We start from the raw sequence: 16,643 nt of genomic DNA on the forward strand, positions 1-16,643 counted from the left end.
TAAGGCTTCAAATACTTAAATTATTGATTGTTTTATATATATATACAAACCTCTATTATTTCATAACAAATTAGTATATTAATCTTAAAATATTGTTATATAAGATCATATTTATTGCTTTTTTGCATAAGTATTTATATAATTTTATTATTTAAAAAAGAATAATAATAATTAAATTCAACAAAATATAAGAATATGCAGAAATTAGGTCGTTTATTAGCTATTACTTTTTGTATACTTTATTTAATTAAAGGAAATTAGTAAATTAATAATTGTGGAATTTAATAGATTGTTTACTCAGATCCTCAGCATTTAAATCCTTATATTATTTGCACAGAATGCTCATAAGGGTATATAGTTAATTATGATTTTAAGTCATGTATTAAGGCAACCACTCTTCCATTGGGTATATTTTAATATTGTAAAAGACTTGATAGAAACAGATAATGCGATGAGGCTCTTTGTACTATTTAAATTGACTAAAATGATCTTTTTGTAAGGGAAAACCCATATTAATATGATCCAAGATGTGCAAAGATAGATACTATAAATTAAATATGTATATCACCCAGATTTCCTTACACTCTTGAAATAGCAACAAATCAAATATTTCATTACGCTAATAGTTTTTGCAAAATACAATATTACAATGGCTGTAGGTAAAACTACGAAACATTCTACTAATCCATATCGAATTAACTATATTTTACTCTGGTGAATTTTATTAATCCAGATCTAATTGATTAAAAAACCATTTACAAAGAATAAATAAAATGCCTGCCAAATTTTACTTACCAACAAGTAAGCAAATAATTCATTGTTGAAGGATGCTATCCAGTTTCATAAACTTGCTCAAATGTAGACATTAACGGTTTTTGCAAATGTCCTGATGATCAGGCAGTTGATTCAACAGGCTCTTAATGTTTAGCTTATTAGAATTGTTAGATTGGATATGCGAATAATATAAATTAAATAAAGTATTGTATTTAATGTAAATATGGATACATCAAATAACCTTATTAAGCAGATTGTACCCTACGATGCATTGAAGATACTGCTAATTAAATATGCAAATACTGCTATACTGGTGATTAAGGATAGTTATACTATGGATAGTTTTGTGATTAAGTTATTGTAAGTAGAACTGATTCTAATTGTTAAATTACAAATTCTTCAACTGGAGATTGTGTTAAGTGTAATGAATAATTCTTCTACTCTATAATTGACAAAATTTGCAAGTATAGAGCGAGATCTAATGGCTGTTAATATCTAAATCCTGTTTCTGACTAGTGTTTAACTTTGTAATGCGCTTAGAAATATTAATTAAGTGATTAACTAGCATAAATTTTGTGGTAGAAAATTCCAAAGAATCTAAATTCACAATTCTCAGACCCTCAAAATGTTATCCTTTTGAAATATTACTTAAATTAATACTTTGCTTAACCAGACACTGTGAAAAGTGGGTTCTTTTAAATCTCAAATAACCTCATTGAAATATTTAGCGAAAAAATTGATTTAACTAATTTAAACTTACTTTCAGATATTTACTACTACAACGATATCGGTACAAATATTTGTTAGCCTATATATTACAATAATTAAGTACCAAACTGTAAAACATTTTTTGCAGGTTTGTGCATTGAATGCGAAAATAGTGATGTCTATTATTAGTAAATTGGTCCTGCTAATCCAGTGTAAACTTTTTTATATGTTTATAATAGCTTTTGTGGGTAATCTGAGGATTGGTACATTCCGAATTGTAAAGTTTTATCAGGTGATATGAGTAGCTGTATGGTTTGTAAGGAAGGTTATATTTTTAATAGCAGTAATTAATGTGTGCTTGGAAATATTCTGAATTGCATTTTCTAAGATAGTCAAGGAAATTGTGTTTTCTGCAAATAGCAATATGTACTTAGTAATAATAAATGCTACTTTATTTCTAAAAACTGTGCATAATATACCTTTGATGACTAAAAAAATGTTTTATGCACAGCATGTAAAGACACAAATACTTTTTAATTAGTTTAAAATACCTTACAAAAAGTTTAGTCATGTTAGCTTTTGAATCCCTTAGTTTATCAGCCTTGTCAGTTTAAAGTAGATGGAACATGCAAATAATGCGATAAGGGTAATTTCCAATTAATTTATAATGAATAATTTAAGTCTTATAAATATAAATATAATTATAAATTTTAGGAACAACATTAAATTAGTAAACCTATCAATGCGATATTAATCAAGATAATCCATATTATTGCTAATCACCAGTAGGCAGCAATTCTAATTTATGTAATTAATGCTAGAATGGTTACATACTAGATAAGGGAATTTGCTTTCCTTAAAGTGGAAGTTGTTCCTATTATAAGCCTTTATCAACCTCATATTAAAGTAAATATTAGGATAAAATTATCTCATTAAAAAAATTATTCCAAAATATTTTATTTTAAACCCTTTTAAAAATCTAATTAGAATTTTAATGCTAAATATTTTGAAAATGAAAAAAGATTGTTGAATATTGATAATTTGAATAAATATATTTTTGTTTTATTAATAGATATTTGTGATTACGAAAATCCTCAAAATCCATAAAATCAGCTATGTTAATTCTTTAATTAGTAAGGCTAATATTTAGCCTATGACTAAAATTATAAGATTTTTGTTTAGAAAAGCTGTAATATCACTGATAGTTAAAATTGCTTTAAGTGTTCTCTGAATATGTGCTTAGACACTCCTGATACATGTGGTGTTGGAAAAGGATGGAGTAAAACTTTCAATCAATGCTTTGAATAATGCTTAGATGATAAACTCTTGATTGATTTGCCTCAAAATCCTTAAAAGATGTGTAATTATAAAAGAAGATGTGATATATCCAAAAATATTATTTCTAATATGTTTTAATGCTCTGATTGTAGTTTGGTAAAAACTATATATGAATGCATCCCACAATAACAAAACAGTGTTTAGTGTCAAAATAATTACTTTTTCTAAAAGGGTTAATGCATGTATAACTGTGGAAAAGGAAAAATTTCTTATGATTAATCTTAATGCCAATATTCCTAGCTTTGTTAGGAAGGTTTAACATGGAGTTATGAATATAATCAATGTGTTTATAAAGAGTGTAATAAAAATATTACAGCTGTTAATTAGTCATGCCTAAAACAATAAAAAATCTAAATTATATAATCTTAGTTACCTAATGATTATAGATTTTCAAAATACTACGTCGGACTAGCAGTTATTCTTGTTTTTTTAGTATTACTACCAATTTTTTATTTTGTGATATTGAAAATGGCTACAAAATTACATCAATAAACAAGAACTTTTATCAAATAATTAAGATTAGTTAAAAATGCTTAACAAATGAATAATGTCTAAAATTCTGATAAAAACATATAAACGAGTTTTTCATATAAGTAGAATTCTTAGGATAAAATAGAAGTACCACTTGATGAACAAAACATAACGGGAATCATAGTGTAAACGTCATCAAATAATATTCCCAGCAAATAAAACATAGTTGAAGAAGCTAAAAATAAGTAAAATTAAATAGAGATCAACATTTAAATGTATACGGAGCAAGATTAAGATGTTGGTAGTCCCAGCAATTTAGTATAAATTCAATCTCATAGAAGAGAAAACAGTGGATCACTTTTTAATTAAGTTGAAAATTAGAGTTGAATCAACTCTCAATAAGGATTCTTTTAAGTATAAAATGAATTGTTCGTTTATAAATTCATTTATTTGTCTTAAAATTTTTTTAACTTTTTTGTATTTTTAAGATTTAATTTTTTTTTATTTCATTAAATTTTCAAACAAAATAAAGATTAAAAAATAAAATAAAACATATTTTTATGATTTTAAATTGCAATTTTTCAAAGAACTTATTTTTCATTTTTTTAATTTTAAAAAAAAAATAAACTTTTTTTATGTTTACTTTTTTAATTTTGTTATCTTAGAATTTTTATTTTTAATGATTTTCTGTAATTGAAAAAAAAAGAATATCCTAATTTTTTCTAATATAAAAACAAATTGTGGCTGATTGTTTTTTTTTAAATTAAATCTAATTTAAAAATATTTTTAGTTATTTTTATAAAACTTAAAATAATAAAAAGATTGGAAAGGAATTCATAGTAAAATTAAATTTAGATAATAAAAAAGAATTTTTGTTATTCTAATCTGAGAAAACTTAGAATTTTTTTATTCTTCAAGTCAAAATCAATTATATTATTTAAAAAACATATATACCAGATATTTGATTGATATATGAATTTATTTTTACTTAATTACTAAGTAATTTCTTAATCAATTGCTTTAAAATAATTCAATTTAAACAGCAAATTTTTTAAAACATTAAATGTTCAAATGTATAAAATTAATTGAAACAATATCTTGTTTTAATTTATAAAAATTTGATTCAATAAATTAGCATTTTCTAGCTTTATTGTTTTTAAGTAATATATAAAATGAAAGAAAAGGATTAACCTTAAAATATCAAATATTTTTTTTATAAATTGCACAAAAAGGCTAGTGACTACGATAAGAAAGATTTTACATATTTATTTGAATGATATTTATATAAAAATACCATTTAATTTAGCATTTTTAATTACATTTACTTCAATATTGTTTAGTTCTATTAAAGAGTTACACTCAAATCAAAAATAAAATTTATTCCTTGAATTGTCTATAATTACATAAAATTTAATTATCTAATTGATGTTTTAATAATCATTGGTTTACATTATTACATGGTCTGTTATAATTAAAAAAACTAGCCATTCAAAGGACATTATTTGATTTTTCTTATACCATTGAATATTTTATATTTATTACCTATATTTCTAAATTTATTTAGCTAGATTTTAACAATCTAGAGAAAACACTAAAGTATATATCTCATAAAAATATCTTTTGAAGTTAACTTAAAGTCAATTTTGTTCACAAAAAAATCATTTTCACTGGAGCACGTTCGCAAAATAAAAATAGAAATTATATAAGTTAAACTCATTATATAAAATAAATAATAAATTAAAAAATACTATTTAATATATATAAGTTGAAGTTTTAGTGAAATTTTAGTAACTAATATATCATAAAAATAAATATTCATTATTTTAGTATTAAAGTTAGAACTATCATGAAATAAAATGAACTCAATGATAATTATTGAATATTATTTAAATAATATAATATTTTTTCATTTTTTTATTAAAATTTTAAAATAAATGTAAAAATGATATATTAAAAATGAATAGCCAACATTCTGAAAGTCTAAAAAGTTACTAATGAACTAATTAATAATTGACTCAGCTAATTAATAATTGACTCAGCTAATTAATTACTATTTTTAACTAGAACCTCTGAAAATGTGTAAAAAAGCAAATTTTAATAAATAATAATCATACCAATTAGATACTAATTGTTACTTTAATTAATAGTGATACATTTTTGATGACATAATTAATTACGCTCCATTAAATCTGCTCTAAAGATCATTTATTATTTATATTTTAATTCATAAAAATATTCAAACTTATTTTTATTTGTTAAAATTTTGTTAAGTATACTTTATTATTGAACTTCATATTTTAAAATTTATGAAAAACTTTATTAGAACACAAATACTATGTTTATTTTTTTAAATGTTGATCGATGTTAACTAATTAATGCTCATATCATGTTTTCATGTTTTTTGTTAAATTAAAATGAAATTTTAAGAAATAGATAAATATGATAATATTTAGTGGATAATTTAAATTAAATTTCCAAGAAAAATGATATTAAAACTATTCTACTCAAACACACAAAAATATATAACAAAATTAATTGAAAATATATAATTTTCTTACAATTTGATATAAATTTATTTATTTATTTACTAGAAACTCAATTCTAATCTTCTAAAATGCTCTTTTCAATTATTATTATTATGATATCTTTTTTTATACTTTTTTTATCAAAAACTTTACATATGTTGAGTAAGTTGGTAGTAAAATACTGATTAATAAGAAATTAAAAAATAAATTAAAAAAATAGATTCTTCTGATGAAAAGTGATATGATTATTTTAAAATAATGCCATTAAAGTTATATTTTTACTTATATTTTAAAAAATCGGGCTTTATCATATTTAAATACAGACCAACATTTCTAATCAATAATTAAAAAAATATAAACTAAAAATAAAAAATTGAAAATAAAATGAATTAAAATAAAATTTTAGCTTTACTTTGCATTGCTTTCTGCATCTTCCAAATTTCACAAGCTACCTAAAAGGATGCATTTGTTTTGAGCTACCTCTGGCCTGTTTATGGAAATTACTAAGGTGATTAAGTGTTCACTAAGTAGGACTTCCCATTCTTCGATGGATCAAACTTTGCTATTAACTATTTCTATCCTTTGCCTGATTAATCATATGTATGTTCTCCTCCTATCTGCAATAACCATCATACCTTTAATGCCACCAACATTAAAGAAAAAGATTACATCTATCTTGAAAAATACTTCCTTCGTTTTGGTTAGAATAACTCATAGACAAGCTAAGATCTCTGGAGAGAATATGGAAGCTGTTTTAACCACTCCTAAACCTAATATTTCCACTAAATGTCATAAGCTCATCAAAAAATCAATATTATTGAAGCTCTTAAAGCTGAAAATATTGTTCCTAGTGAAGAAATAGTTTATGATAGAGAACAAATTTAAGAAGCTCTCTCCAAGAAGTTTAATGGATTAAGACCTTATCTTTTTTGCTCTAATTTTTCTTTTGACGAATAAAAAGGTGAATCTTATTCCTACTTAAGACGTTTTGAGATTTACTTTGATAAAGATCTTAACCCTACTCATAGTACTTATTTGTGCACATTTGAATACTGCCCTGATAAAATCAAGATTCCTCCTTTCAAATTTTGAGGCATTTAATCAAAAATATTTAAAATATTGATTTTAGATTAGATTTATTGTACATTAAATATTTTATGTCTGCTAATTTATTTTTATCATTCATTCTCATTCACATAAAAAGAAAATTATTTGATGTAAATAAATATATCCTATTTTTACAAAAAATGTAATTAATTGTTAATTAAATTTGCTTTCTTATTTGTACATACTAATAAAAGAAACCAAATTAAGATTAATCAAATAAAATTCTTCTTTGATTAAAATATAATTCAAATTATTAAAGCATACTTACTTTAAACTTATATTATAGCCTTTCAATAATTAAAAATTCCACAATTTTTTCTAATTTTGAAAAGCTACTGTATTTTTAAAAGAAAATAAAATAGTAGAATTTGAATAAACATTATAAACAATAAACAAATTATATGTATTCATAATATATCTATGTACCCTAGCCTAATACCTTTTTTAAGGCTATACACTGAAATTTTAGACACTAATTCAATTTTTAATTATTAAAAAATCAATCAGTTTTATTCTTTTAATACAAAATTTATATTATTTTGATTTTTAATTCAAAAATAAATACTATTTTTAAGTAAACCCTTTGATTTATTTATTTGGTTAAATAAATTTTTTTAAAAATGTTCACAACCATAAAAATGATAAAAAAGATTACTTCGCAAAGATTAAAAACCTATATTACAAACATTTTTCCTGTTCGCAATCTACACAAGAATTCAGTTAAATATTCATAAATTTATAAATTTATTCAACTATTTTATTTTTGTTTATATAATTTTACATTATAAAAACTAATTTATATCAAAAAATATGATATGTTTTCAATTTACTTTTAAATTTTAAATTTAAAATAGTTTCATAATAAATAAGCGTAAAATCAAATATATTTTATAATATGTAATTTTTAGTTTCATAAAATTAAATTCATTCAAAATTTATTGAAGGGGATCTAGCTCAAATGGTAGAGCGCTCGTTTAGCATACGAGAGGCACTGGGATCAATGCCCAGGTTCTCCATTCTTTTTTCTCTCTATTAAGATATAAAATTTATTTATTTATGAAAATTAATGTTTTTGATTTATTTATCTATGTTTAAGAAGAAAATTAGAAATATAACTTTTATAAGACCTAATTAAAAGCAAATAAAAGAAAATAAATTTAAATAAAATAAAATCTATAAAGTTCAAACATTAAAAAAGAGAACTATTTTTGAAAAATAAAGTAAAATTAAAAACATTTTTATAAATTCTGAAAGCATAAAAAGTTACTAATGAACTATTTAATAATTGACTCAACTTTTTAATTACTATTTTTTCACTAGAACCTATGCAAATGTGTAAATAAAGCAAATATTAATAAATAATAATCATACCAATTAGATATTATTTGTTACTTTTATTAATATTGATACAACTTTGATGTCATAATTAATTACGCCTTCTTCATCAAACCTACTGTAAAGATCATTTATTTATATTTTAATTCATAAAATGTTTATCCTTATTTTTAACCATTAAAATTTTATAAAGTGTAATTTATTATTGAAATTCATATTTTAAAATGAATGAATAATTTTATTTGAGTATAAATATATAAATATATTTTTATTCATTGATACCAATTAATATTCCAAACATCTTTTCATATTTCTACTCAGCAGAGTAGATGAAAATTTTAAAAATAGAAAAACACGATAAATTTATATGATAACGTAGACAAAATTACAAGAAAAATGATATTAAATTTGTTCAACTCAAAACAAAAAAACATTTAACAAAATTAGATTCTATTTGTTACTTTTATTAATTTTGATACATTTTTGAAGTCGCAATTAATTGCGCTTCTACAAGCCTGCTATAGAGGCCATTTATTTATATTTTAATTCAAATATGCTTAGCCTTATTTTTAACCATTAAAATTTTATTAAGTGTAATTTCCTATTGTAATTCATATTTTAAAATGAATGCTAAACTTTATTAGAATATACATATAAATGTTCATCTTTATCAACTAAATCTCCAATCATCTTTTCATGTTTCTTGTTAGAGTATATGGAAATTTTAAGAAATAAAAAAAACTTTTTAGAATTATTTGGATAATTGGTATAAAATTTCCAAGAAAAATGGTATTCAAGCTTTACAACTCAAACTCACAAAAGAGTTTAACAAAATTAATAGAAAATATCAAATTTTCATACATTTTGATATAGATTTACTAGAAACTTACTTCAAATCTTAAAAAATGCCTTTTTCAGCTGTTGTTATTATTATAATTATGCTATCTATTTTTTATGCTTTTTTTTAAGAAAAACTTTACACAGGATGAGTAAATTGATTGTAAAATGCTAATTTATAAAGAAATTTATAAAAGAAATTTTTATTTAACCAAGTAAAAAAAATGGATTTTTCTGATGAAATGTGATATGATTATTTTAAAATAATACCATTAAAGTTATATTTTCAATTATATTTAATTAAATCGGGCTTAGTTATATTTAAATACTGACCAACAGTTCTAATCGATAATTTAAAAAAATATAATCAAAAAGTAATTAATTGAAAACAAAATGAATTAAAATAAAATTTTAGCTTTACTTTGCATCTCTTTCTGTATCTTCCAGATTTCTCAAGCTACCTAAAAGGATGCTTATGTTTTGAGTTACCTCTGGCCTGTTTATGAAAATTATTCCGGTGACAAAGAATTCACTAAGTAGGACTTTCCTTTCTTCGATGGATCAAACTTTGCTATCAACTATTTCTATCCTTTGCCTGATTAATCATATGTATGCTCTCCTCCTATCTGCAATAACCATCATACCTTTAATGCCACCAACATTAAAGAAAAAGATTACATCTATCTTGAAAAATATTTCCTTCGTTTTGGTTAGAATAACTCTTAAACAAGTTAAGATCTCTGGAAAAATTATGGAAGCTGCTATAACCACTCCTAAACCTAATATTTCCACGCTATGTCATAGGCTCATCAAAAACTCAATGTTGTTGAAGCTCTTAAAGCTGAAAATATTGTTCCTAGTGAAGAAATAATTTATGAGAGATCACAAATTTAAAAAGCTCTCTCTAAAAAATTAAATGGATTGATGCCTGATCTTTTTTGCTCAAAATTCACTATTGATTAAGAAAAAGGTGAATCTTACTCCTACTTAAGACGTTTTGAGATATACTTTGATAAAGATCTTAATCCTACTCAAAGTACTTATTTGTGCACATATGAATACTGTCCTGATAAAATAAAGATTCCTCCTTTCAAATTTTGAAGGTTTTGATTAAAAATATTTGAAATATTGATTTTAAATTAGATTTATTGTACATTAAATATTATATATTTGTTAAATATTATCATTAACATAAAAAGAAAATTATTTGATATAAATATATCCTTTTTTATCAAAACAACATAATTATTTGCTAATTAAATTTGCTTTCTTATTTGTACTTAAAAAAAAAGTAACCAAATGAATATTAATCAAATAAATTTCTTTAATATAAAGTTTAAATTAAATATTCACTGTAACAAGTATTACTTACTACCTTTAAGCAATTAGAAATCCCCTAATTGCTATTCATTTATAAAAATTTACATAATAGAAAAAATTAATAAGTTAGAAAGATGTTAATAATTATTTTATACAATAAATAATAAAAATTTTATGCATAGAGCATGATAAGATTAAAAAAAACTATTTTTTATTCAGCTATGGTAACAATTCAATCTTACAATCTACTAAAACAATAAATAGTTCAAATATGCAAGTAGATATACCATAAAATATTATTTCCTAGCAAGAAACAGCTAGACAAGTAGATAAACTAAATTAGACTGTATCATGTTAGAACCTCAATATTATTAACTCCAAAAGATGGTATCTTAGTATATTCTATAACTTGGTTTTGATTGCTTTATATAATAGATATTATTTGTTTTAGTTAGTAACGAAATCATATTTATCTTTATTATGTATGTCATTTTCTAAAAAAAATAAGAGCCATAAATAAAGATCATAAAACATAAATAAAATAAACTTAAGAGTGTTATTTAAGAAAATCTTACTTAATAGATGTCAAGTATGCTGTAATACATTCAAATTATTTAAAGGAGCAACTTATATTTGCTTATCTCACTACTTATAAAATTTATTACTTTTTCTTTCAGACTTTATTATTAAATTTGTTATTTTCATTTATTAATATATTAGAACTAAAAAACTTTTAAATAAGTATTTTATTTTAATCTAGATTTATTATATTAAAATAGGGATAATAAATTTAATAGACTCTATAATATAAATGATTAAAGTAACAAAGATGAAGATTGTTGGTTAAAATAAATACTTTACATTATGGTGAGATTTTATAAAACTAAAAATTTACTAAATTAAAAGTTATTTATGATGATTAAAGTAGTTTGTATTTAATATATTACTGAATAGGTCTTAAATTTTTAACGATGATAAAAAATATAATAATAAATAATATCTACTTTAATAATATCATTAAGAAATTTAAACTCAAACTCTAATTTACTATTAGCATCATTATTAAAATTACTTTATGAAACATAAATCTTTATTTTTATGTGTTGTTATATTTTCAGACTTTATTATTAAATTTGTTATTTTCTTTTATATTTATTTGGTTAGAAAGTTTTTAAATAATTTATTTATAATGTGATTAACAGCATAAAATATTGCTTATATTAAATTGAAAACTAAATTACTAAAAATAAATCTTTTATTTTTTTTATCAGATAAAATTTATTTGTGAAAAATATTTTAGAGGATAAAAATGGTAAAAAAATTTTTCGAAAAGATCCAAAACAGATAATGCTAAAAAAAGCAATTTATGTGCTTTTTACTTTTGTTTTTATAATTTTATATTGTTAAAAACTATCTTTTTTAAAAATATATTATAGGTTTTCAACAAATTATTTATTTGTTATTTAATAAAAAATAAATACAAAATTATAAAAAATTTGATCTTAAATTGTTTTTTTGCCTATTGTAGACTTAAATTTAAAAGAGTAAACATAATGAATATAAATTAATTTAATTTTATAATTTAAAATAGATTAATAATAAATAAATAAGCTTATATCAAATTTATTTACAGTTAATAAATATATTTTTATTTTCATAAAATTTAATTCATTCAAAATTTATAGAAGGGGATCTAGCTCAAATGGTAGAGCGCTCGTTTAGCATACGAGAGGCACTGGGATCAATGCCCAGGTTCTCCATTTTTATTTCTCTCTATTAAAAAACAAAACGCATGAATGAAAGTTAATATTTTTTATTTATTTAATTTAAGAAGAGAGATAAAAGTATAATTTTTATTAGACCTAATGAAAAGCAAATAAAAGAAAATAAATTTAAATAAAATAAAATCTATAAAGTTAAAACATTTAAATAGAGAACTATTTTTTGAAAAATTTAAAGTAAAAGAGTTTTTATAAATTCTGAAAGTCTAAAAAGTTATATTTGAACTAATTAATAGTTGACTTAGCTTTTTAATTACTATTTTTTCACTAGAATCTATGCAAATGTGCAAATAAAGCAAAATTTTATCAATAATAATCATACCAATTAGATACTTTTTGTAATTTTATTAATTTATTGATACACTTTTGATGTCTTAATTAATTAATTAATTTTGCTTCATCAAACCTGCTCTAAAGATAATTTATTTATATTTTAGTTCATAAAAATGTTCAACTTTATTTTAACCATTAAAATTTTATTAAGTGTAATTTCTTATTGAAATTCATATTTTAAAATGAATGTAAAACTTTATTTAAGTTTAAATTTTTTTGTTTTCTTAAATATTCTTCAATTTCAACTAATATTAAAATCATCTTTTCATTCGACTAGATGGAAATTTTAAGAAATAGAAAAGCATGATAAAATATATTGATAATTTAGATAAAAATTCCAAGAAAAACGATATTAAAATTGTTCAACTCAAACTCAATAAAACATTTAACAAAATTAGATACTATTTGTTACTTTAATTAGTATTGATACATTTTTGGTGTCATAATTAATTATGCTTCTTCATTTCTGCTCTAAAGGCCATTTATTTATATTTTAATACACAAAAGTGTTCAACCTTATTTTTAACCATTAATATTTTATTAAGTGTAATTTCTAATTTAAATTCATATAAGCCTTAATATTATATTTCTCTTAAATATTAATCAATGTCAACTAATGCTTGAAAATTTTTTCATGCGTCTTGTCAAAGTATATGGAAACTTTAAGAAATAGAAAAGCATTATTTAAATAATAAGATAATATAAATTAAATTTCCAAGAAAAATTATATTAAATTATTTAACTGAAACTCAAAAAGGCATTTAATAAAATTAGATACTATTTGTTACTTTTATTAATTTTGATATATTTTTGATGTTGTATTAAATTACGTTTCTACAAATCTGCTCTAGATGCCATTTATTTATATTTTAATTCAAAAATATGTTCAACCTAATTTTTAACCATCAAAATTTTATCAAGTGTAATTTCTTATTGAAATTCATATTATTTTAAAATGAATGCAAAACTTTATTAGAGCATAAATATTTTTTTTTTTAATATTCATCTTTATGAACTAATGCTCCAATCACCTTTTTATGTTTCTTGTCAGCGTAGATGGAAATTTTAAGAAATAGAAAAACTTGATAAAGCTATATGTATGATGTAAATTAAATTTCCAAGAAAAATGGTATTAAAATTGTTCAACTCAAACACACAAAGTTATTTAACAAAATTAATTGAAAGTATCAAATTTTCTTAGAATTAATATAAATTTACTAGAAACTTACTTCAAATATTCAAAATTGATCTTTTCAATTTTGTTATTATTATGCGATCCAATTTTTTATACTTTTTTTATAAAAACTTTACACAAGTTGAGTAAATTGATAGTAAAATGCTAATTTATAAAGAAATTTATAAAAGAAATTTTTATTTAACCAAGTAAAAAAAATGGATTTTTCTGATGAAATGTGATATGATTATTTTAAAATAATACCATTAAAGTTATATTTTCAATTATGTTTAATTAAATCGGGCTTTATTTAATTTAAATACTAACCACCAGTTCTAATCAATAATTAAAAAAATATAAACAAAAAGTAAATAATTGAAAACAAAATGAATTAAAATAAAATTTTAGCTTTACTCTGCATCTCTTTCTGCATCTTCCAAATTTCACAAGCTACCTAAAAGGATGCTTATGTTTTGAGCTTCCTCTGGCCTGTTTATGAAGATATGTTTGGTAACAAAGTTTTTACTAAGTAGGACTTTCCTTTCTTTGATGGATCAAACTTTGCTATCAACTATTTCTATCCTTAGACTCCATAACCAGGGATATGTAATCCCCGTATCTGCGCAAATAACCATACCTTTAATGCCACAAACATTTAAGAACAAGATTATATCTATCTTGAAAAATTCTTTGTTCGTTTTGGTTAGAATAACTCTTAGACAAGTTAAGATCTCTGGAAACATTATGGAAGCTGTTATAACCACTCCTAAGCCTAATATTTCCACACTTTGTCATAGGCTCATCAAAAATTCAATCTTGTTGAAGCTCTCAAAGCTGAAAATATCGTTCCTAGTGAAGAAATAATTTATGACAGAGAACAAATTGAAAAAGCTCTCTCCAAAAAGTTAAATGGATTGATACCTGAACTTTATTGCTCAAAATTCACTTTTGATTAAGAAAAAGGTGAATCTTACTCCTACTTAAGACATTTTGAGATTTACTTAGATAAAGATCTTAATCCTACTAAAACTTCTTATTTGTGCACATATGATTACTGCCCCAATAAAATAAAGATTCCTCCTTTCAAATTTTGAGGGATTTGATCAAAAATATTTATTTTAAATTCCATTTCTTGTACATTAAATATTTTATGTTTACTAGTTTTTATCATTCATTATTATTTACATAAAAAGAAAATTATTTCATGTAAATATATCCTTTTTTTATTAAAACAAAATAATTAGTTTGTTATTAACTAAATTTTTTATCTTATTATTATCAAAAAAAAGAAAAAATATTTATTTTATTTATTATTTCAAATAAAACGGCACTTTTAAGAAATGTATTTAAACAAAGAATATCATACATTTACTGAAACTAATTTATTAAATTATTTCATACATTTTCAATTATTTTATAATAATAGAAAGATAATTTCTATTTAAGCAATCAATTAAAATAAATTTATATAAAATGCATTTTAAAGACTGTTTCCTTATTTAAATTATATTTTTTCCTTAATAAATTTAGAAAAGTTTGAATTAAAATTTTTTAAACGTTATTTAGTCTCTCTTTCTTTCTTTTATTTTTTAAGTAAACTAATTTTCAATTTTAACTTTTTACAATTCTTCCTTAGGCTCTAATACTACATTTAATTTAATTAAAGTTACCCTTTTAAGATATTTATTTAAAAATTGAATTTTTGTATTACTTATAAATTATTAGAAGCTATAAAGATATTTGTCTACTTAGTTTATTAAATAGTCTATGAGGAAATAAAAAAATAAATGATCTCATAGGCATTTTAAATTTTGTAAATGATTATTTCAATTAATTAAAAATAGTGATGAATAAGGTTTGAATTTTGGTATCCCTTTTTAATTTTTAGACAGACACTCGAAAGATATTTGTCTATTTAGTTTATTAAATAGTCTACGAGCAAATAAAAAAAATAAATGATCTCACAGGAATTTTAAATTTTATAAATGACTATTTAAGTTAATTAAAAATAGTGAAGGATACCATAATTCCTTGCTCACAAGGAGGGTGTGCCAATATTTAGGAATATTTAAAAAATTTTTAAATTAAAAAATGGCCATTCACTCAAAAAATTTTATGGAAAAATGAAGCGATTTAATGAAGATTGATAGTTTATTTATTATTAATTAATTGAAATATATTTTGATCTTATTTTTAAATGATCATTTGTAAAATATTGAAATATTTGTGAGATCAAATATTTTTAATAAATAAATTTATCAATTAAAACGTCTTTAACTTTTTTATATTTATCATTTTAATTTTTGATTTAAATCTGATAAAGGTCAATCAATTATACGTGATATAATTAATTAAAAAAAAAAACAACAAATAATATTTTCTTTAAAAATGGAATAAAACTAACTAGTCATTGAAGATCTTAAAATTTAAAATTTAAACTTTGATGCTACAAAGGTGATTGCTAATCTTAGGTATTTTTTTTTGTTGAAAATTTGTTAATAAAATAGAATTATTATATTCTATTTTATAAATTTCTGTAAAAAAGAGAAAAGATCAAAAAATCATTTAATTTATGAGGAAAAAAAGCACTCTATTTACCTAATATTAGTTAAATACATAAAAATAGCAAAATAAATAAGTTCAAAAACAATATTTAATTTCTAAAAATAAATAAATTTTAGCAGAAGAAGAAGAAAAAAAATGAGTATACATACTACAATTTTAATCAACTAAATATTCTTGCTTATTTATTTAACTAATTAATATTTTTCTATCTATTAATAGTTGCTTATCAATTAAGCCCTAATAGGCTACAAAATACTTTTCTGAATTCGCGAACTTCAAAAACTTATAAGAATTGAGAATATTTATAGGGTAAATATTTAAAATTAGCATAAATAACTAAATTTAAAATTAACAAAGTAATAGCTATTAAGACCA

At 21.3% G+C, this 16,643-nt stretch overlaps 5 protein-coding genes across 5 annotated transcripts in view; 4 read left to right on the top strand and 1 right to left on the bottom strand. All coding sequences in view use genetic code 6, as the record gives it.

The window, feature by feature from the left end:
* Positions 1-153: 153 nt before the first annotated feature.
* On the top strand, positions 154-3,678 carry TTHERM_00815140 (transmembrane protein, putative; the record flags this gene model as incomplete). Its single annotated transcript, XM_001016122.2, has 3 exons — positions 154-2,128; positions 2,197-2,388; positions 2,555-3,678. Exons 1-3 carry the CDS (start codon positions 196-198, stop codon positions 3,676-3,678), a joined length of 3,249 nt encoding a protein of 1,082 aa, XP_001016122.2. The 5' UTR covers positions 154-195.
* A 2,117-nt stretch (positions 3,679-5,795) lies between these two features.
* Positions 5,796-6,282, bottom strand: TTHERM_000815144 (transmembrane protein, putative; the record flags this gene model as incomplete). The annotated part of the gene is made up of 2 exons (XM_012797655.1): positions 5,796-6,149; positions 6,229-6,282. The coding sequence occupies 2 exons, from the start codon at positions 6,280-6,282 to the stop codon at positions 5,796-5,798; spliced, it is 408 nt and encodes a 135-aa protein (XP_012653109.1).
* A 3,206-nt stretch (positions 6,283-9,488) lies between these two features.
* On the top strand, positions 9,489-10,196 carry TTHERM_00815180 (ribonuclease T2 family protein; the record flags this gene model as incomplete). The annotated part of the gene is made up of 1 exon (XM_001016125.1): positions 9,489-10,196. One exon carries the CDS (start codon positions 9,489-9,491, stop codon positions 10,194-10,196), a length of 708 nt encoding a protein of 235 aa, XP_001016125.1.
* A 3,893-nt stretch (positions 10,197-14,089) lies between these two features.
* TTHERM_00815210 (ribonuclease T2 family protein) lies at positions 14,090-14,797 on the top strand (the record flags this gene model as incomplete). The annotated part of the gene is made up of 1 exon (XM_001016127.1): positions 14,090-14,797. The coding sequence occupies one exon, from the start codon at positions 14,090-14,092 to the stop codon at positions 14,795-14,797; it is 708 nt and encodes a 235-aa protein (XP_001016127.1).
* A 1,294-nt stretch (positions 14,798-16,091) lies between these two features.
* Positions 16,092-16,643, top strand: part of TTHERM_00816220 (hypothetical protein) — a gene marked incomplete at both ends in the record, with an annotated part of 2,660 nt that continues 2,108 nt past the window's right edge. Inside the window, 2 exons of the mRNA XM_001016129.2 lie at positions 16,092-16,174; positions 16,488-16,577. Of these exons, the coding sequence (XP_001016129.2) occupies positions 16,092-16,174; positions 16,488-16,577 (173 nt within the window). The remainder of the gene's footprint in view (positions 16,175-16,487; positions 16,578-16,643) is intronic.

The sequence above is a fragment of the Tetrahymena thermophila genome, assembly GCF_000189635.1.
Source record: "Tetrahymena thermophila SB210 genomic scaffold scf_8254646, whole genome shotgun sequence".
Lineage (NCBI taxonomy): Eukaryota > Ciliophora > Oligohymenophorea > Hymenostomatida > Tetrahymenidae > Tetrahymena > Tetrahymena thermophila.